Source organism: Ranitomeya variabilis, chromosome 2 (genome assembly GCF_051348905.1).
Source record: "Ranitomeya variabilis isolate aRanVar5 chromosome 2, aRanVar5.hap1, whole genome shotgun sequence".
Classification (NCBI taxonomy): Eukaryota; Metazoa; Chordata; class Amphibia; order Anura; family Dendrobatidae; genus Ranitomeya; species Ranitomeya variabilis.
Window position 1 is genome coordinate 1,076,266,197 of NC_135233.1, and position 21,114 is coordinate 1,076,287,310.

At 45.2% G+C, this 21,114-nt stretch overlaps 1 protein-coding gene across 6 annotated transcripts in view; it reads right to left on the minus strand.

Annotated features, from left to right (window-relative positions):
- Window positions 1-2,741: 2,741 nt before the first annotated feature.
- Window positions 2,742-21,114, minus strand: part of LOC143808697 (cytochrome P450 2B11-like) — a 535,684-nt gene continuing 517,311 nt past the window's right edge. For all 6 annotated transcript variants that reach the window (XM_077291624.1, XM_077291619.1, XM_077291623.1 and 3 more), the window contains 3 exons: window positions 9,889-10,073; window positions 9,610-9,751; window positions 2,742-3,888 (listed from right to left, as the gene is read on the minus strand). In XM_077291624.1, the coding sequence (XP_077147739.1) occupies window positions 3,710-3,888; window positions 9,610-9,751; window positions 9,889-10,073 (506 nt within the window). In that variant the 3' untranslated portion in view covers window positions 2,742-3,709. The remainder of the gene's footprint in view (window positions 3,889-9,609; window positions 9,752-9,888; window positions 10,074-21,114) is intronic.

The window sequence follows — 21,114 nt, forward strand, 5'->3', positions numbered from 1 at the left end:
CGGCATCAGGGGATTATCTACAGCATTCTGTAATGCTGTAGATAAGCCCCTGATGTATCCTGAAAGATGAAAAAAAGAGGTTAGATTATACTCATCCAGGGGCGGTCCCACTGTGGTCCGGTCGATGGGTGTCGCGATCCGGTCCGGGGCCTCCCATCTTCTTACAATGACATCCTCTTCCTCCGGCGCAGGCGTACTTTGTCTGCCCTGTTGGGGGCAGAGCAAAGTGCTGCAGTGCACAGGCACCAGGAAAGGTCAGAGAGTCCTAGCGCCTGCGCACTGCAGTACTTTGCTCTGCCCTCAACAGGGCAGACAAAGTACGCCTGCGCAGCAACCGCAGCATGAAGAGAAGAAGAGGACGTCATCCTATGAAGATAGGAGGCCCCGGACCGTGACGCCCATCAGATCGGACCGCCCACCTAGGTGAGTATAATCTAACCTCTTTTTCTCATCTTTCAGGATACATCGCGGGCTTATCTACAGCATTCCAGAATGCTGTAGATAAGCCCCTGATGATGGTGGGCTTAGCTGATCTTCGATTTTGGGGGTGACAGGTTCCCTTTAAGAGGCTTTTTGAAATCTCTCTTTTCCATTTTCCTTTCCTTATTTCCCTCAACTAGTAATTTGATTGTCCTGTAATTGCTTGTGTCCTATCCCCCCTATGCCCCTTTCATCTTTTATCTCCCCTGATTATATAATGATATACACATAAAATCTGTTTACCGAAACCTTTAATTTCAGCCTTCTGATCTCTATTCATGTGGTAAAGTGGTGGCCAGTCCAAGCTCTTTTTATTACACTGAATAGCTGTGTTAATCAGTGAATATCCCATGTTTGTGGTCATTTTTTGGTGTTTCAGATGATCCGGAATGTGATTTATCCTTATGGGACACAACTTATATATGCCCTCTATCATTAGCCAATGAGGATTGATTTTTTTACCACTATCATTTGATTAAATGTCCTTTAAATAAATCTTTGAGGACATGTATATGAATTGTTCATTAAGATTTGTGCACAAGGTTATTATTATTTGAAATTATATGATTTAAGTCCCTAATTGTGAGATATTTCCATTTTACCACCGGACGCATGATTGTAATGGTCATATGATTTATGCGTTCCACCGCTGTGCGGTTCACGCATGCGCCCCCGGGGGAATGTGTATTTGCAGGACGCATAATTGAAATGGTAATGTGATCTTATGCTTTCCACTGCTGGGCGGTTCAGGCATGCGTCCTGGGGGTAACGTGGAAGCAGTTTGTCGCCAGAAGCGCATCTGCAGGGGTCATGTGTTCCAAAGACAGGAAGTCCGGTCATTGTACGAATGGAACTGAGATTTTACAGGGACGCTTTTATGCCATGTAAAGTGGCATGCATTCCAAAATGGTGGGGCGTTCCATGTAAAGTGGAATACATCAGGTGCACGAATAAGGTGAGAGTTTTTGGTCTACATTATATCATCATTGGCTCCCTGTTTGTTGCGCCATCTGATTGGTGAGCACAAACAGGTAATGAGTATGTGAGGACTTTCTCCATTGAATATAGAAAGAGGTACTTTTGGTGGGATCCTCCTTATGAGAGGCTTGTGGAGTGTACCAGAGATGGTTGAAAACTTCATTTTTTTACTGCCATATCCCCTGATGACTCCATTTGGGAAGAAACACATTGGGAGGCGGTCCTATCTAGGAAAGGCATAGCAATGCCTTAATGGATTCCTTTCCATTGGTTTATAGGAGGGTTCTTTCTGTATGAGAAGTTGCACCCCTTACCAGATTGGTGAAATTGTTCTGGTTTTTATACAGTATATACCTCCTATGTGTTTAGACATTTACAATGGAATCATCAACGGTACTGATAATCTAAGAATACTATTGCAATACTATTGCCAGTGTTACTGGTAGTTTCTTTACCCAAATCAGTTCCCTGTTTAATCCTATTATGGTATACATTGTGGGAATTTGATTCTAATTGTTGTGTCGCACTATTTTTAAAGTACAAATTAAATGTTAAGTTTTAAGTTCCCTATTTCCTATGGATCTCCTTTGGTGATTTGCTACTACAGTTTTTAATGTGATCCATAAACCTTTTTTAGATATTTTCTGGCTACCGCTGGAGGATATAATTTTTTTTACAATTTATCTTCATGTCCGAGACTGGGACGGGTCCGTGTGCTGCCTTACAGATGAAGACTGCTAATCAACATTTGGTGAGCTGACTATTCCTGGAGAAAAACATCAAAAGTCAAAATGTCAAAGTTTCACTACATTTTTTGTGGAATAATCAGGCTTATTACAACCTGTCATGTCCCACGACTTGGGAATCATACAGTATTGTATTGCGATTGTATTTTTGCTGTTACACTACTATGAAATCATGTTTGCCTTTTACAAGTTTGTCCTGTCTCTCTCCCTGTAGCCCAGCTCTGATGTATGTAACCCCTATGTACTTCCTCCTGTGTCACTGTATGTTAGCCATATTCGTCTGAGGCTCATCTCTGTATATCTCTGGTTCAGAATAGTCTTTTTACCTAATGCAATTGTTTATATCTACAAGAATTCAGCTTGAAAATAAATCTTCTTGAATTTTCATACATGCCTCTGCAGTCGAGTTTAAGCTATCTGACGTTTCCTTCATGTAACTATTGGTTCAGTACAGACATTCATAGAAATATGTTCTCATAAGCCACATTCTTTCAGACTAGTTATGTAGTCAGAATAAATGACACTCATTAGACATAATAGAGTTTAATAATTTTATTGCAACAATTTTTTAAACATTTCTACCATCTTCTCGGCATCTAGATTCACTTCCAAAGGAAGCAATTTAGCATGTCACTATTTATTAGAGTTCAGCAGATCGATTTGAAGAAAATCAAATTCGCTTGGAATTTTTACTCAAAATTTGAATTTCGAATATTTCAGAATTCTATTCTCTGCAATGGGACAAATGCTAACTGATAATTTGTTGGATTAATTTTAAAGCATGGAATGAGTGAAGAAAAAAGATATATGAAGTGTATAGATAATGCTCACCTCAGCAGCCTTCAACTGTTGATCCGTACATCTCACTCTGGCTCTAGTGTCTCCACCGGGCGGCCTCTGGTGCTGACTAAGCCTCACAACATCACGGCATCAGGTGATGAAGCATGTCCTGATGCAACATCAAGCCTGCTCAGTACCCTGAGACATCATGATATTATGAGGCCTAATCCACAAACAAGGCACTGAAGTACGACTAGTGCGAAAGTGAGTTGAACAGGTGGAAAAGCTATTTTTTTAACCTTCCATTTATTAAGCTTTGATTTATTAAGCATGATCTCCATAGTATAATAAATGTCTTTAAAACCTCAAAATTCGATTTGCGTGAAATATATTTGACATGAATCCAAGTTCAAAAAAATCACGCAAATCTGCCGAATCTGAATTTCCCCTCTAGTCCTTTAGTTAACTGTTCATAAGGCTAACCCTAAATTTCACATTCACCCATAGCATGACATGGCTGCCTACTATGCAGCTAAATTTTTCCCTTATGAAAGACGGTTAAGGCTGAAGTGAGGATCAACATTTAAGAATTTAAGCCTCCATTGTACTTTAACAATTAGCGAAGCATTTATCTTAGACTTGCTTATTTTCATTCCTAATATTTTATAGAAAGAGTCTTCAAATTGAAGTGCAACTATAAATTGGCTATAGATGCACACTATGTCTTATCCGCGAGGGACTGCACACATTTCATAGGGTAATGGAGAATTACTAATTCCCACTGCAGGTGAAAGGTCTAGCTTTGCTCCTGATGGAGCCTTGAATGTGAAGTTCTGGAGCAAGGTTGTGAAGAACAGGAACATTTCCATTTTTGCCAAGCTCTCTCCGGCACAACTTCTTTTACCTGTATAAGAAAAAAAAATAGAAAAAAAAAACACATATCCAGTGATCAGCCATATTGATCATGCATGTAATAGAGCAGGAAAAACTAGCTTTATTTCAGTTTTTCTTTTTTTCCAGAAAACCATAAATCAAAATGGTATACAATGTAATTGAAAGAGGTACTAATATTTCGGAAGATTTTTAGGACTTAATTCTGAGCAGATACATTGGAGTTTGAGTACCTTGTTAGATGTGATACAAATTGATTAGCAGGGTTATCTGTGGTGAGTGGACAGGAGACATTTATGCTTCCTCCTACCTTCCTCCATCTGCAGCTCTTGAGTAGCCAGCCTAGTGCAATGTCACATGAGACTGCAGCCAGCTAAACAATAAATAAGCCAGAGATGACTTGTGGGGTGATGATGTGGGCCTAGACTGCAAGGAGAGGGTGTTTGACAGTGCAAGGTGGAGGCGGGTCCCGGGCTTCCAGAAAATGTTTGCGGAGTCTCCGCGCTGCTCATTGTTTTCACTGCGGTGGACTTCCGGAAAATGGCAGGAGGAGGTGGCACATTCACAGATTAAGATATTTGCTCCTGAGATTTCAGGGGATGAGATCTCAGGAGACAAGATCTCGGTCTTTGCATGCACAGCATATTAATAGTCTCTTCTAATGAAGGAAACCAAGATTTCCAAAAAGTGTAAGGACCAGGATTTGTGGACAGCACCAGCCTGGGCTCCCTGATAGCTCTACTTGCAGCTCCATGTTTCTTCTACTTCCCCCAGAACATCTCATGCATTGTCTATATGGGGGTTGTTTAGCTGGAATATTTTTGGTGACTGTGACCCTGGATTTTGAAGGACTTCACAGGGGCGAGTGGGCTAAACATCTACTCTGCTATTGAATCTTATTCATCCTCTCTATATATGTAAGATATATTTTATCTAGAATTCTCTGTATGTTACAGTGTAAGGGTGGAGTGAATCAGGTTGACTTTAGTGTTAGTATCGGGTATCGGCCGATACTTGCGGTATCGGAATTCCAATACCGAGTTCCGATACTTTTGTGGTATAGGGAATCGGTATCGGAACCATATTCATGTGTAAAATAAAGAATTAAAATGAAAAATATGGATATACTCACCTCTCCGGTGGCCCCTGGACCTTACCGCTGTAACCGGGAGCCTCCGTTCCTAAGAATGACGTCGCAGCTTCTGATTGGTCGCGTAACCGCTCATGTGACCACTCATGCGACCAATCAGAAGCCGCGACGTCATCAAAGGTCCTTCACGGGCTCATTCTTAGGAACGGAGGCTCCCGGTTACAGCGGTAAGGTCCAGGGGCCGCCGGAGAGGTGAGTATATCCATATTATTTATTTTAATTCTTTATTTTACACATGAATATGGATCCCAGGGCCTGAAGGAGAGTTTCCTCTCCTTCAGACCCTGGGAACCATTCCGATACTTTGCGTCCCATTGAAATGCATTGGTATCGGGTATCGGTATCGGCGATATCCGATATTTTTCGGGTATCGGCCGATACTATCCGATACCGATACTTTCAAGTGTCGGACGGTATCGCTCAACACTAGTTGACTTCTATTTTTTATCAGTACATCAAAATATTTATCCTATGTCATACTTATTCTATGTCCTAGATGCCTATCCATTTTACAACTTGATTGGATATCTATCCCAAGATATCAAAAACAGCTCTTAATTAGTGTTGAGCATTCCGATACCGCAAGTATCGGGTATCGGCCGATACTTGCGGGTATCGGAATTCCGATACCGAGATCCGATACTTTTGTGGTATCAGGTATCGGTATCGAAACAACATTCATGTAATATAATGTGTAAAAGAGAGAATTAAAATAAAAAAATATTGCTATACTCACCTCTCCGACGCAGCCTGCACCTCACCGAGGGAACCGGGAGCGTTCTTTGCTTAAAATTTGCGCGTTTACTTCCTTACGTGAAGTCCCGGCTTGTGATTGGTCGCGTGCCGCCCATGTGGCCGCGACGCGACCAATCACAGCAAGCCGTGACGTAATTTCAGGTCCTTCAGGATTTTAAAATTACGTTCTGGCTTGTGATTGGTCGCGTCGCGGTCACATGGGCGACGCGACCAATCACAAGCCGTGACGTCACGGGAGGCTGGACACGCGCGCATTTTAAAAGCCAGAACGTAATTTTAAAATCCTGAAGGACCTGAAATTACGTCACGGCTTGCTGTGATTGGTCGCGTCGCGGCCACATGGGCGGCACGCGACCAATCACAAGCCGGGACTTCACATAAGGAAGTAAACGCGCGAATTTTAAGCAAAGAACGCTCCCGGTTCCCTCGGTGAGGTGCAGGCTGCGTCGGAGAGGTGAGTATAGCAATATTTTTTATTTTAATTCTTTCTTTTACACATTAATATGGATCCCAGGGCCTGAAGGAGAGTTTCCTCTCCTTCAGACCCTGGGAACCATCAGGGATACCGTCTGATACTTGAGTCCCATTGACTTGTATTGGTATCGGGTATCGGTATCGGATTGGATCCGATACTTTGCCGGTATCGGCCGATACTTTCCGATACCGATACTTTCAAGTATCGGACGGTATCGCTCAAAACTACTCTTAATGCATATGGAGTGCCCCCACTGCCGCAGGGCCGAGGGGCACCCGGTACTGGGCCTCTGTGTCTCAGGTCTGGGGTTGTCACGGTGGCTAGGCCCGGTCCCTGACCCTGCTGAGGGGCGTCCAGTGAAAGTTGAGAATGTGAGGATGTTGTGATATGGTGTAGGTCGCGGTGAATAATGAGGACACCAGGTTGCAGTCTCTTTACCTCTTTACTGAAGGCTTCAGGATCCTCAGTCCGGAATACGGTTAACCGGGCTACCTGAGTCCGGCCGGTCCGATGGCACCTCCAGAGTTCCCTTTGCAGGTGGAAATCTGTGCCTACCTTCTATTGTTTGTGTGTTGTAGTCCTTCCCTGCTGTGCTTACGGGATAGCCCTCACAACTGTTGAGTCTGTTTCTGAAGTTCCCTCACAACTCGATTATGATGTTCTTCTTCGTCCCCCAGATTATATGGCTAGGACGCACCCGTATGACGGGTAGGCTCGGAGGTCTTCCGGGACCCTAGAGTCGCCCCTCTCCAAATGTTGCCCCCTCTGTCTGCTTAGGTGATTTTGGGTGAGACAGTCCGCCTAGAACTGACTGTCCTGCCGTAGGTTTGAAGTAAGGCCTGGAGCTCAATACTTCCTCAGCGTTTACGGCCACCGGCTACGTGCCTCAGTAAGATGTTGCCTCGTCTTACAGCACGACTCCTACTGGTGTTTCTCCTTGTTGCGTTGATCTCGTTTCTCACTCAGCACAATAAACCTCGCTTCTTGTCCTTTCTTGGGGTATTGCCGCGATGAAGTGCAGGCGCGGTCCCGTAACGTTCTTTCTGTTCGCTAGGCCTCTGTCAGGATCCCACGCCTGACAGGGACCCCCCTGAATCTTCCCCTGCAACACCCTCTGCCACAGGATGTTGCCTGGTTCCAACCCAGTCAGCTTCTGACTAACTTCCTATCTAACTCCCAGTTTTACCAGCTTGTGAGGAGTGGCCTAATACATAGCACCCTTAGCTCCCCCTGGAGGCCAGACTGTGAAGTGTATTGGTGTCTGTGATACCTGGTCAGGTGAACTCTTTCAGTGCCATCAGACGTACCATAGCCCCCCTTAGCGGCGGAGCATCAGTACTGCAACGACCAGGACTCTGGGGCGCTGCCCATATATGGTATATTTTAATATTTCTTATATTTTAGCATTATAGTGCTTTTCATCCAGTGCTATTAGATTTGGCTTCCAAAGTTATATATTGTGGCCCATTTCTTTGTCCTCTGAGTATGAGAACTTTCTTGCAGGGGCTCTTGTGTTTATTTTGTCTCTGGGATTATGCATAGCACAGAGGTAAATGCCTGTTTTTTTTTTCATATATACTTTAGAGACTGTTTGATTTAAACCACTGATGCTGCTGTGATCACAGGACTAGCATCAAGATGTAAATAAAAAATTCAGTACAGAATCAGCACGCAAAATTATCATATATACTTGAGTATAAGCCGAGAATTTCAGCCTATTTTTTTAGGCTGAAATTGCCCCTCTCGGCTTATACTCGAGTCATACCCAGGGGTCGGCAGGGGAGGGGGAGCAGCAAATGTGTAAAAATACTCACCTGCTCCTGGCACGGTCCCTGCATGTCCCTGGTTCTCTGGGCACTGGCAGCTTCTTCCTGTAGAGTGAGCGGTCACATGGTACCACTCATTACAGGAATGAATATGGACCTGGCTCCACTCCCATAGGGGTGGAGATGCATATTCATTACTGTAATGAGCGGTACCATGTGACCGCTCACTACAGGAAGAAGCTGCCGGCGCCGGAGAACCAGGGACTGCACCGCGCCAGGAGCAGGTGAGTATAGCTCAGTGCGTGATATTCACCTGTTCCTCATTCCACTGACAGCGGCCGCTGCGTCTTCCCAGTCCTCTGCAGTGACACTCAGGTCAAAGGGCACGGTGACGTGATTTGTGTGCTCAACGCCCTCTGCCTGAACAGTCAGTCCACAGGACGGGGAAGACACAGCAGCGTCCGTCTGTGGAACGCAGACCGGTGAATATAGCAAGTGCCGGGGGCCTGATAGGTGAGTATCACATTTTTTTTTAATTGTAGCAACAGCATATGGGGCAAATGTCTGTATGGAGCATCTTATGGGGCCATGTGCAGCATTATATGGGGCAAATATCTGTATGGGGCCATGTGCAGCATTATATGGGGCAAATATCTATATGGAGCATCTTATGGGGCCATGTGCAGCATTATATGGGGCAAATATCTGTATGGAGCATCTTATGGGGCCATGTGCAGCATTATATGAGGCAAATATCTGTATGAGGCCATGTACAGCATTATATGGGGCAAATATCTGTATTGGGCCATGTGCAGCATTATATGGGGCAAATATCTGTATGGGGCCATGTGCAGCATTATATGGGGCAAATATCTGTATGGGGCCATGTGCAGCATTATATGGGGCAAATATCTGTATGGGGCCATGTGCAGCATTATATGGGGCAGATATCTGTGTGGAGCATCTTATGGGGCCATGTGCAGCATTATATGGGGCAGATATCTCTATGGGGCCATGTGCAGCATTATATGGGGCAAATATCTCTATGGAGCATCGTATGGGGCCATAATCAGCATTTGTGGAGCATTATATGGGGCAAATGTCTGTATGGAGCATCTTATGGGGCCATAATCAACATTTGTGCAGAATTGTATGGGGCAAATGTCTAGATGGAGCATCTTATGGGGCCATAATCAACATTTGTGCAGCATTATATGGGGCATATTTTAATATGGAGCATCTTATGGGGCCCATCATAAACTGTATGGAGCATTATATGGGGCTCCTGATTCAATATGGATATTCAAAAACACTTAACCTACTGATATCTCAATTAATTTTACTTTTATTGGTATCTATTTTTATTTTTGAAATTTAATAGTAGCTGCTGCATTTTCCACCCTAGGCTTATACTCGAGTCATTAAGTTGTCCCAGTTTTTTGTGGCAAAATTAGGGGTCTCGGCTTATACTCGAGTATATACGGGTATGTTTAAACCAAGGCAAATTTTGTGGACAGTTTCTACAGTTCGCTTTACGTTATATAAATGCATGATGCCATTAAAAGGGAATAAAAGAAAGACATGTACCTAATGAGAAGGGAATCAAGGCTTCGTTCTTCTTAAATTTTCCTTCTGAGTCAAGAAAGTGCCCAGGATAAAACTCTTCTGGCTTCTCAAAATAAGCTTTATCTCTAAGAGCAGAGTGAAGAAATGGAATGACAGTTGTGCCCTGGGGAAACAAAAGGAAATATAAATTACCATAAATAATATAATGAAAATATTATAAATATACATCATTTATTAAAATATTCAATGGAAAACACACACACAAAGTCCAGACTTAAGATATAAAAGAAGTCTCCTAACCTTTGGAAGATTATAACCCCTGAATGTGATGTCCATAGTTGTGGCATGTGGGAGGCTTACAGGTGCGATGTCCCCAAATCTTTGAATTTCATGAATGACAGCATCAGTATATGGCATTTCCTTTCTATGTTCTACTTGAGGTTGAGCAGATCCAATAATGTTTCCAATTTCATTTTGCACTTTTTCTAAAAGGTAAAAATGGTATGTATTGTGAGTTACAAAGCAAATTCTGAAAGATTTAAAACAAAGTACAAGTTCAATATATGTTGGACCTGTAAAACAATTTTTTTTTATATTGTTATTCTACACTTTCGTTAAACGAGTATTCCCATCTCCAAGATTCTATCCCAACATGCAGCAAATGTAAAAATATTAGTAAATAACGACAATTAGAAATATAGTATAGTTCCCCTGATTAACTATGTCACTAAACCTTTAGCTTAGGGTACCGTCACACAGTACCATTTTGATCGCTACGACGGTACGATTCGTGACGTTCTAGCGATATCGTTACGATATCGCAGTGTCTGACATGCAGCAGCGATCAGGGACCCTGCTGAGAATCGTACGTCGTAGCAGATCGTATGGAACTTTCTTTCGTCGCTTGATCACCCGCTGACATCGCTGGATCGTTGTGTGTGACAGCGATCCAGCGATGTGTTCGCTTGTAACCAGGGTAAACATCGGGTAACTAAGCGCAGGGCCGCGCTTAGTAACCCGATGTTTACCGTGGTTACCAGCGTAAACGTAAAAAAAACAAACAGTACATACTCACATTCCGGTGTCTGTCCTCCGGCGTCTCAGCTTCTCTACACTGTGTGAGCGTCTGCCAGCCGGAAAGCGAGCACAGCGGTGACGCGGTGATGTCACCGCTGTGCTTTCCGGCTATGGCGCTTACACAGTGGAGAGAAGCAGAACGCCGGGGACAGACACCGGAATGTAAGTATGTACTGTTTGTTTTTTTTACGTTTACGCTGGTAACCACGGTAAACATCGGGTTACTAAGCGCGGCCCTGCGCCTAGTTACCCGATGTTTACCCTGGTTACCGGGGACTTCGGCATCGCTCCAGCGCCGTGATTGCAACGTGTGACCGCAGTCTACGACGCTGGAGCGATAATCATACGATCGCTGCGACGTCACGGATCGTGCCGTCGTAGCGATTAAAATGGTACTGTGTGACGGTACCCTTAGGTATCCATGGTTACAACCACTCATATGGTGACAGCTACAGTTAGGTCCATATTTATATTTGGACAGAAAGACAAAATTTTTCTAATTTTGGTTATAGAAATTACCACAATGAATTTTAAACAAAACAATTCAGATGCAGTTGAAGTTCAGACTTTCAGCTTTCATTTGAGGGTATCCACATTAAAATTGAATGAAGGCGTTTCAGCTCCTTAACATGTGCCACCCTGTTTTTAAAGGGACCAAAAGTAATTGGACAATTGACTCCAAGGTAGGGTTGAGCGAAACGGATCGTTCATTTTCATAAGTCGCCGACTTTTGGCAAAGTCGGCGTCTCATGAAACCCGACCCGATCCCTGTGTGGGGTCGGCCATGCGGTACGCGACTTTCGCGCCAAAGTCGCGTTTCAATGATGCTAAAAGCGCCATTTCTCAGCCAATGAAGGTGGACGCAGAGTGTGGGCAGCGTGATGACATAGATCTCAGGCCCCACCATCTTAGAGAAGGGCATTGCAGTGATTGGCTTGCTTTCTGCAGCGTCACAGGGGCTATAAAGGGGCGTTCCCGCTGACCGCCATCTTACTGCTGCTTATCTGAGCGTAGGGAGAGGTGCCGCTTCGTCAGAAGCAGGGATAGTGTTTTGCAGGGTACATTCACCCCCAAACCGCTTGTGCTGTAGCGATTTCCACTGTCCAACACCACCTTTTGTTTGCAGGGACACTGGAAGCTACATTTTTTTTTCCTCAGCGCTGTAGCTCATTGGGCTGCCCTAGAAGGCTCCCTGATAGCTGCGTTGCTGTGTGTGTACGCCGCTGTGCAAACCAACTGCTTTTTTCAAAGCACAAATCCTGTTGTTCCTTCCTTTCTGCACAGCTATCTTGTTTGTTTGTCCACACTTTTGTGTGCAGCAGTCCTTTTTATAGCTGCCTGCCATACTTTTCTGAGATTACTGCAGGGAGATAAAGATTGGCAAGTCTGCCTCTGTGCCAGTGCTGTGTGCGGCATCTGTCTCTCATTGTGTGCCACAGAAATCCTAGTGTGTAATACTGGGACATTTTTTTTTTTTTTGTAAATTCTCCCTGAAAAATAAAAAATAAATAGTGGGAGATAAAGATTGGCAAGTCTGCCTCTGTGCCATTGCTGTGTGTGGCATCTGTCTCTCATTGTGTGCCACAGAAAACCAGTGTGTAATACTGGGCCATTTTTTTTTTTTTGTAAATTCTCCCTGTAAAAAAATAAATAAATAGTGGGAGATAAAGATTGGCATTTCTGCTTGAGTGCCGGTCCTGTGTGTGCCATCTGTCTCAAATTATTGGGGCACAGAAAACCTAGTGTGTAACATTGGGCCTGGTTTTCCTTTCAGTGTCAGCCACCTATAAAGGTGTATATAAATCCTACAGAAGTTAGAGTTCACCTTATAAGTTGTTTTACAGTAACAAATACCGTTACTTTGGTTACGTTTTGCAAACAATGAGGAAGTCTGGTGGAAGAGGTCGTGGCCGTGGGCGGTCATTGTCAGCTGGTAATGATGGTAGTGGTGGTGGAGCATCAAGTAGTCGTGGTAAAAGCAGTACAGCACCTAAGTCTCGAGTTGTTGAGCCAGGTTCGTCGTCTGGCTACACAAGGCCTCGAACGCTCCCTTTTCTGGGAGTAGGAAAACCGCTTTTAAAGCCGGAGCAGCAAGAACAATTTTTTGCTTTCCTTGCTGACTCAGCCTCTAGCTCTTTTGCCTCCTCTTCTGAAAGTGCAAAATGTAAAAGCAGTGCGTCGTTAGTGGATGTTGACGGTCAGGGACAAGTCGCTTCCTTGTCTTCTTCACCCAGAACAAGAGAGAAGGATGCGTCAGTCGATACAACAGGTTACTCCATGGAGCTCTTTACACATACCATTCCTGGGTTAGACAGTGAAACAGTTAACAGGCCATGCCCATTAGAAGTTGAATCGGACATGGAGTGCACTGATGCACAGCCACAGCCAGATTATTATGCTGTTCCTTTGACTCAGACCAGAACATTGCCCTCGCAGTGTACTGAGCCAGAATCAAACCCAGCTGAGACTATGGTGCCCCATCACGAACGCTCTACCACCGGCTTACACGGTGACACAGACGAAGTTGCACACGAGATAGAAGAGGAGGTCATAGATGACCCAGTTGTTGACCCCGATTGGCAGCCATTAGGGGAACAGGGTGCAGGCGGCAGTAGTTCTGAAGCGGAGGAGGAGCCGCAGCAGGCATCAACATCACAACAGGTTCCATCTGCCGGGCTCGTGTATGGCCAAAAATGCTTGGCAAAACCAAAACCAGTTGGAGGACAGCGTGGCCATCCGGTTAAAGAAGCTCAGTCTGCAATGCCTGAAAAGGTATCCGATAGTAGAAAGAGTGCAGTCTGGCATTTTTTTAAACAACATCCAAATGATCAGCGCAAAGTCATCTGTCAAAAATGTTCAACTACCTTAAGCAGAGGTCAGAATCTTAAAAGTCTAAATACAAGTTGCATGCATAGACATTTATCCACCATGCATTTGCAAGCCTGGACTAACTACCAAAGGTGCCTAAAGGTTGCAGTACCCTCGGCCAATGAAGCTAGTCAGCAATGCTACATCACTTCCCTCACTGTAAGCCCATCATTTCCCGCAACACCTGCAGTATCTGTGCAGCTTTTGTCTCCAGGCCAAAGCAGTCAGGGAATCACCAGGTTCGTAGTAGGAAACACTGCATGTAGGGCACCGGCAAGAATACCATCTCCAACCCTCTCTCAGTCTGCCATGTCCACCGGCACCACCACTAGTTCCACGATCTCCAGCTCTCCAGTCCAGCTCACCCTACATGAGACTCTTGTTAGGAAAAGGAAGTACTCATCCTCGCATCCGCGTACACAGGGTTTGAACGCCCACATTGCTAGACTAATCTCATTAGAGATGATGCCCTACCAGTTAGTTGAAAGCGAAGCTTTCAAAGCGCTGATGGACTACGCTGTACCATGCTACGAGCTACCCAGTCGACACTTCTTTTCTAGAAAAGCCCTCCCAGCCCTCCAACAGCATGTTAAAGACTGCATCGTCCATGCACTCAGGCAGTCTGTGACTACAAAGGTGCACCTGACAACAGATGCATGGACCAGTAGGCATGGCCAGGGATGTTAGGTGTCCATCACGGCACACTGGGTGAATGTAGTGGATGCAGGGTCCACAGGGGCCAGCAATATTGGGACAGTTCTGCCTAGCCCACGGTCAAGGAAAGAGTTGGCTGTAGGCGTTCGCCCCCCCTCCTCCTCTTCCTCGTCCTCCTGCAGAACCGAGAGCTCGTCCACAGACCGCAGTCGCACATCCTTTCCATCCGCAGCTGCCACTGTTGCACACCAGGTGTGCCATTATGGGACAGCTAGTGGCAAGCGTCAGCAGGCTGTATTGGCAATGAAGTGTTTGGGCGACAACAGACACACCGCAGAAGTTCTGTCCGAGTTCTTGCAGAAAGAAACTCAGTCATGGCTGGGCACTGTACATCTTGAGGCAGGCAAAGTAGTGAGTAGGGTTGAGCGACTTTCATTTTTTTAAGATCGAGTCGGGTTTTGCGAAACCCGACTTTGTCCAGAGTCGAGTCGAGTGCAGTCGGCCGATTATCGCAAAAAGTCGGGGATCGACCGAAACACGAAACCCAATGCAAGTCAATGGGGAAGCATAGTCGACAGTGAGTGGAGGCTAGGGAAACACCTACAGTGCCCATTTTAATGCCAAAAACATCCATTCTTGTTTCTGAAGCTTGTCAATCTTAATTAACTTTATAATAAAAGTTGGGCATTGAAAATTGGGGGTCATTTGGCAAAAGTTGTGGGGGGTAGGGCTGGTTCAAGGTTTTAGTGGGCCCAGGAAACGTGGACTACATCACGGCGTTGGAGCAGTGAGAGGTAAGTATGTCAAGTTTGCAAGTGCTGTGATCCTAAGCAAGCAGGGGGGGCCCACTCGTTGGCAATGGCACTGGCACAGGGCCCCTCAAAGTACAGCGGTGTGTTTGCACGGCGGGGGTGCCTCCCACCAGCAGCGACACTTTTGCATACTCTGAGGGGCCCTGTGCCAGTGACGTCGCCAACGAGTATGCCCCCCCACCTGATGAAGGAACCTGCACTTTCATCTGCACCTTCCTCTTTGTCCCTGTGTAAGGTGGTATAACATTCAGGAAGGGGAACCTTACTTTCAGCAGGGTCATATTCTGGCTGTGTAGAGTGCAAGGGGAATGTAGTGGTCTAGGTCAATGTACCAGCAGACTCATCTTGCAGTGGCTGGGCAATGGGCAGGATGAGGAGGAAACACAGATATAGGGCCAAAGAATAAAGTAGGCTAAATGCAGTTCAAAATTGGTAACAGGACTAAACAGGCGGCATTGCTTTGTTCAGTGGAGTAGCAAACCCAGGAGCAGCAGACACTGTTTTAAGGGCCCAACCACACTAGTAGGCCAAATGCAGTTTAATATCTGCTACTATAGGCCAAAAGCCTAAAGACTGAAGCTCAGCTTTATACAGTGGAGGACAACACCAGGGAGCGGCAGACCCCGTTAGTAGGCCGTAACCACCAAGCTTTTTAAAAAACAGCACTTAATGAGAGCCATAAGGTTGAAGCTCAGCTTTATACAGTTGAGGAGAACACCAGTGAGCGGCAAACAGAGGTATTAGGCCCCAAACACCAATTTAAAAAAATAAAAATAAAAATAAAATGAGAGCCAGAAGGTGTGAAGCTCAGATTTATTCAGTTGAGGAGAACACCAGTGAGCGGCAAACAGAGGTATTAGGCCCCAAACACCAATTTTTTTTTAAAAAAGCACCTAATGAGAGCCAGAAGGTTAAAGCTCAGCTTTATACAGTTGAGGACAAACACCAGGGAGCGGCAGACACCGTTAGTAGGCTGCAACCAAAGTTGAAGGCCAAATGCTGTTTAATATCTGATACTATAGGCCGAAAGCCAGAAGGTTGAAGCTCAGCTTTATACAGTTGAGGACAAACCAGGGAGCGGCAGACACCGTTAGTAGGCCGCAACCAAAGTTGAAGGCCAAATGCTGTTTAATATCTGATACTATAGGCCGAAAGCCAGAAGGTTGAAGCTCAGCTTTATACAGTTGAGGAGAACACCAGTGAGCGGCAAACAGAGGTATTAGGCCCCAAACACCAATTTAAAAAAAAATAAAAAATGAGAGCCAGAAGGTTGAAGCTCAGATTTATTCAGTTGAGGAGAACACCAGTGAGCGGCAAACAGAGGTATTAGGCCCCAAACACCAATTTTTTTTTTTTAAAAAGCACTTAATGAGAGCCAGAAGGTTGAAGCTCAGCTTTATACAGTTAAGGACAAACACCAGGGAGCGGCAGACACCGTTAGTAGGCCGCAACCAAAGTTGAAGGCCAAATGCTGTTTAATATCTGATACTGTACTATAGGCCGAAAGCCAGAAGGTTGAAGCTCAGCTTTATACAGTTGAGGAGAACACCAGTGAGCGGCAAACAGAGGTATTAGGCCCCAAACACCAATTTTTTTTAAAAAAATGCACTTAATGAGAGCCAGGAGGTTGAAGCTCAGCTTTATACAGTTGAGGACAAACACCAGGGAGCGGCAGACACCGTTAGTAGGCCGCAACCAAAGTTGAAGGCCAAATGATGTTTAATATCTGATACTATAGGCCGAAAGCCAGAAGGTTGAAGCTCAGCTTTATACAGTTGAGGACAAACACCAGGGAGCGGCAGACACCGTTAGTAGGCCGCAACCAAAGTTGAAGGCCAAATGCTGTTTAATATCGGATACTATAGGCCGAAAGCCAGAAGGTTGAAGCTCAGCTTTATACAGTTGAGGAGAACACCAGTGAGCGGCAAACAGAGGTATTAGGCCCCAAACACCAGTTTTTTTAAAAAAGCACTTAATGAGAGCCAGAAGGTTGAAGCTCAGATTTATTCAGTTGAGGAGAACACCAGTGAGCGGCAAACAGAGGCATTAGGCCCCAAACACCAATTTTTTTTTAAAAAAAGCACTTAATGAGAGCCAGAAGGTTGAAGCTCAGATTAAGACAGTGGAGGACAATTTGAATTAGGGACTGCAGACAGACTTAGTAGGCTGTTCCCTGTGGACCATGCATCCACCACATTAACCCATTGCGCCGTAATGGACACGTAACCTTCCGTGGCCATGCCTACAGGTCCATGCGTCTGTTGTCAGGTGCACCTTTGTACTCACAGATTGCCAGAGTGCATGGACAATGCGGTCTTTTACATGCTGGTGGAGGGTTGGGATGGCTTTTCTCGCAAAAGAAGTGTCGACTGGTTAGCTTGTAGCGTGGTACAGCGTAGTCCATCATGGCTTTATTAATATTAAATAAAATATATCAATAGGCTCTATGAACTTTTAAATCGTTACATGGATACACAGGCAGCATTGTGGTCAGTGGAGGAGTATTGCAAGGAGGGACAGCAGACAGGCTAATAAAGGCCTAAAATAACAAAAATTAGTCTCAAGGCAGTTTTAAATCGGTTACATGGATACACAGGCAGCATTGTGGTCAGTGGAGGAGTATTGCAAGGAGGGACCGCAGACAGGCTAATGAAGGCCTAAAATAACAAAAATTAGTCTCAAGGCAGTTTTAAATCGGTTACATGGATACACAGGCAGCATTGTGGTCAGTGGAGGAGTATTGCAAGGAGGGACCGCAGACAGGCTAATGAAGGCCCGCAGACAGGCTAATGAAGGCCCGCAGACAGGCTAATGAAGGCCTAAAATAACAAAAATTAGTCTCAAGGCAGTTTTAAATCGGTTACATGGATACACAGGCAGCATTGTGGTCAGTGGAGGAGTATTGCAAGGAGGGACAGCAGACAGGCTAATGAAGGCCTAAAATAACAAAAATTAGTCTCAAGGCAGTTTTAAATCGGTTACATGTATACACAGGCAGCATTGTGGTCAGTGGAGGAGTATTGCAAGGAGGGACCGCAGACAGGCTAATGAAGGCCCGCAGACAGGCTAATGAAGGCCTGCAGACAGGCTAATGAAGGCCTAAAATAACAAAAATTAGTCTCAAGGCAGTTTTAAATCGGTTACATGGATACACAGGCAGCATTGTGGTCAGTGGAGGAGTATTGCAAGGAGGGAGAGCAGACAGGCTAACGAAGGCCTAAAATAACAAAAAATAGGCTCATGGCAGTTTTAAATCGGTTACATGGATACACAGGCAGCATTGTGGTCAGTGGAGGAGTATTGCAAGGAGGGACCGCAGACAGGCTAATGAAGGCCCGCAGACAGGCTATTGAAGGCCTAAAATAACAAAAATTAGTCTCAAGGCAGTTTTAAATTGGTTACATGGATACACAGGCAGCATTGTGGTCAGTGGAGGAGTATTGCAAGGAGGGACCGCAGACAGGCTAATGAAGGCCCGCAGAAAGGCTAATGAAGGCCCGCAGACAGGCTAATGAAGGCCTAAAATAACAAAAATTAGTCTCAAGGCAGTTTTAAATCGGTTACATGGATACACAGGCAGCATTGTGGTCAGTGGAGGAGTATTGCAAGGAGGGACAGCAGACAGGCTAATGAAGGCATAAAATAACAAAAATTAGTCTCAAGGCAGTTTTAAATCGGTTACATGGATACACAGGCAGCATTGTGGTCAGTGGAGGAGTATTGCAAGGAGGGACCGCAGACAGGCTAATGAAGGCCTAAAATAACAAAAATTAGTCTCAAGGCAGTTTTAAATCGGTTACATGGATACACAGGCAGCATTGTGGTCAGTGGAGGAGTATTGCAAGGAGGGACAGCAGACAGGCTAATGAAGGCCCGCAGACAGGCTAATGAAGGCCCGCAGACAGGCTAATGAAGGCCTAAAATAACAAAAATTAGTCTCAAGGCAGTTTTAAATCGGTTACATGGATACACAGGCAGCATTGTGGTCAGTGGAGGAGTATTGCAAGGAGGGACAGCAGACAGGCTAACGAAGGCCTAAAATAACAAAAATGAGTCTCAAGGCAGTTTTAAATCGGTTACATGGATACACAGGCAGCATTGTGGTCAGTGGAGGAGTATTGCAAGGAGGGACCGCAGACAGGCTAATGAAAGCCCGCAGACAGGCTAATGAAGGCCCGCAGACAGGCTAATGAAGGCCTAAAATAACAAAAATTAGTCTCAAGGCAGTTTTAAATCGGTTACATGGATACACAGGCAGCATTGTGGTCAGTGGAGGAGTATTGCAAGGAGGGACCGCAGACAGGCTAATGAAGGCCCGCAGACAGGCTAACGAAGGCCTAAAATAACAAAAATTAGGCTCATGGCAGTTTTAAATCAGTTACATGGATACACAGGCAACATTGTGGTCAGCGGAGGAGGATTGCAACGAGTGTCTGACACAGTAAGTACTCACAAAAAATAAATAGATGTTAATGTCTCGCAAAACAAGAAAAAAAAAAGTGTGGCATACTTAGGTACAGGGGTGGGCTCATCTGCTGAGTTTCTGACAAAGTAATTTGGCAGTAAGTATTTACTGGTGTCAATATAGGACACTGACCCAGACTACTTTAAATAGCATCATAGATGTCAACAAATTAGTATTGTCAGTGCCAGGCATTGAATGATGTCAGCACATAGACTAAACATTGGTGGAGCTGAGTGAGATAATTTTGCACGTGGTAGAGCACAGTTTGAGCTGGGGGGGGAACTCTCTTGTGGCCGGCGGTACCGTCCCAGGGCCCCTCATGTTACAACGGTGTGTCTGACGTTGGGTGCGCACCACCACCGCCAGAGACACTTCATTGTACTATGAGGGACCCAGTGGCTTTGCCGTCGACCAAAAGCGGGCACACCCACCTATTCAGACAAACAGCACTGTAACGGGTGCTTGCGCCAAGTGGCGAGACCATGGCCCCATGGGGGGAATTTTCCCATTGTGGGAGGTGTAAACATGTCGTATGCTGGACAAACAGCTGCTGCAAATTAAGAGATTGGAACACTCAATAAGACCAGTCAACAAGCAAGACCTTTTTATAGGAAAGCTAGGTGTCAGCCGGGAAAGGTGGGGCAAAATAATTTGAAATCCAAGAGTGGTTCATTTTAATGAAGGTGAGATCATCCACATTTTGGGTAGCCAGACGAGTCCTTTTTTCGGTTAATATTGAACCAGCAGCACTGAATACTCTTTCTGATAGCACACTAGCTGCTGGGCAAGCAAGCTCCTGCAATGCATATTCTGCCAATTCAGGCCAGGTGTCTAATTTGGATGCCCAGTAATCAAATGGGAATGACGGTTGAGGGAGAACATCGATAAGGGATGAAAAATAGTTAGTAACCATACTGGACAAATGTTGTCTCCTGTCACTTTGAATAGATGCTGCAGTACCTGTCCTGTCTGCGGTCATTGCGAAATCACTCCACGACCTGGTCAGAAAACCCCTCTGTCCAACGCCACTTCTGATTTGTGCACCTCTAACACCTCTGCCCTGTAGCCCCCTGCAGCTCGTGTGAGAACCATCACTGGCGCTGTGTGCTGGGAATGCCTGAATCAAACGGTCTACAAGAGTTGCTTGTTTGGTTGCTAATATTTGTTCTAGGTTCTCATGTGGCATTATATTTTGCAATTTGCCTTTATAGCGGGGGTCAAGGATGCAGGTCAACCAGTAATCGTCATCGCTCATCATTTTAATAATGCGTGGGTCCCTTTTGAGGATACGTAACGCATAATCCGCCATGTGGGCCAAAGTTGCAGTTGTCAAATATGCGGTTGTGCTGGTTTGAGGGGCAGTTACAGGCAAATCTACGTCACTTGTCTCCCTTAAAAAAACAGAACCCAGCCTTGCAACGCCACTAATTTCTGTTGGCCCAGGAGAAGCTTCCTCATTAAAAAAGTACTCATCCCCATCATCCTCCTCGTCCTCCTCCTCTTCGCCCGCTACCGTGTCCTCTACACGGCCCTCACCAGACAATGGCTGACTGTCATCAAGGCTTTCCTCTTCCTCGGCTGCAGACGCCTGCTCCTTTATGTGCGTCAAACTTTGCATCAGCAGACGCATTGGGGGGATGTTCATGCTTA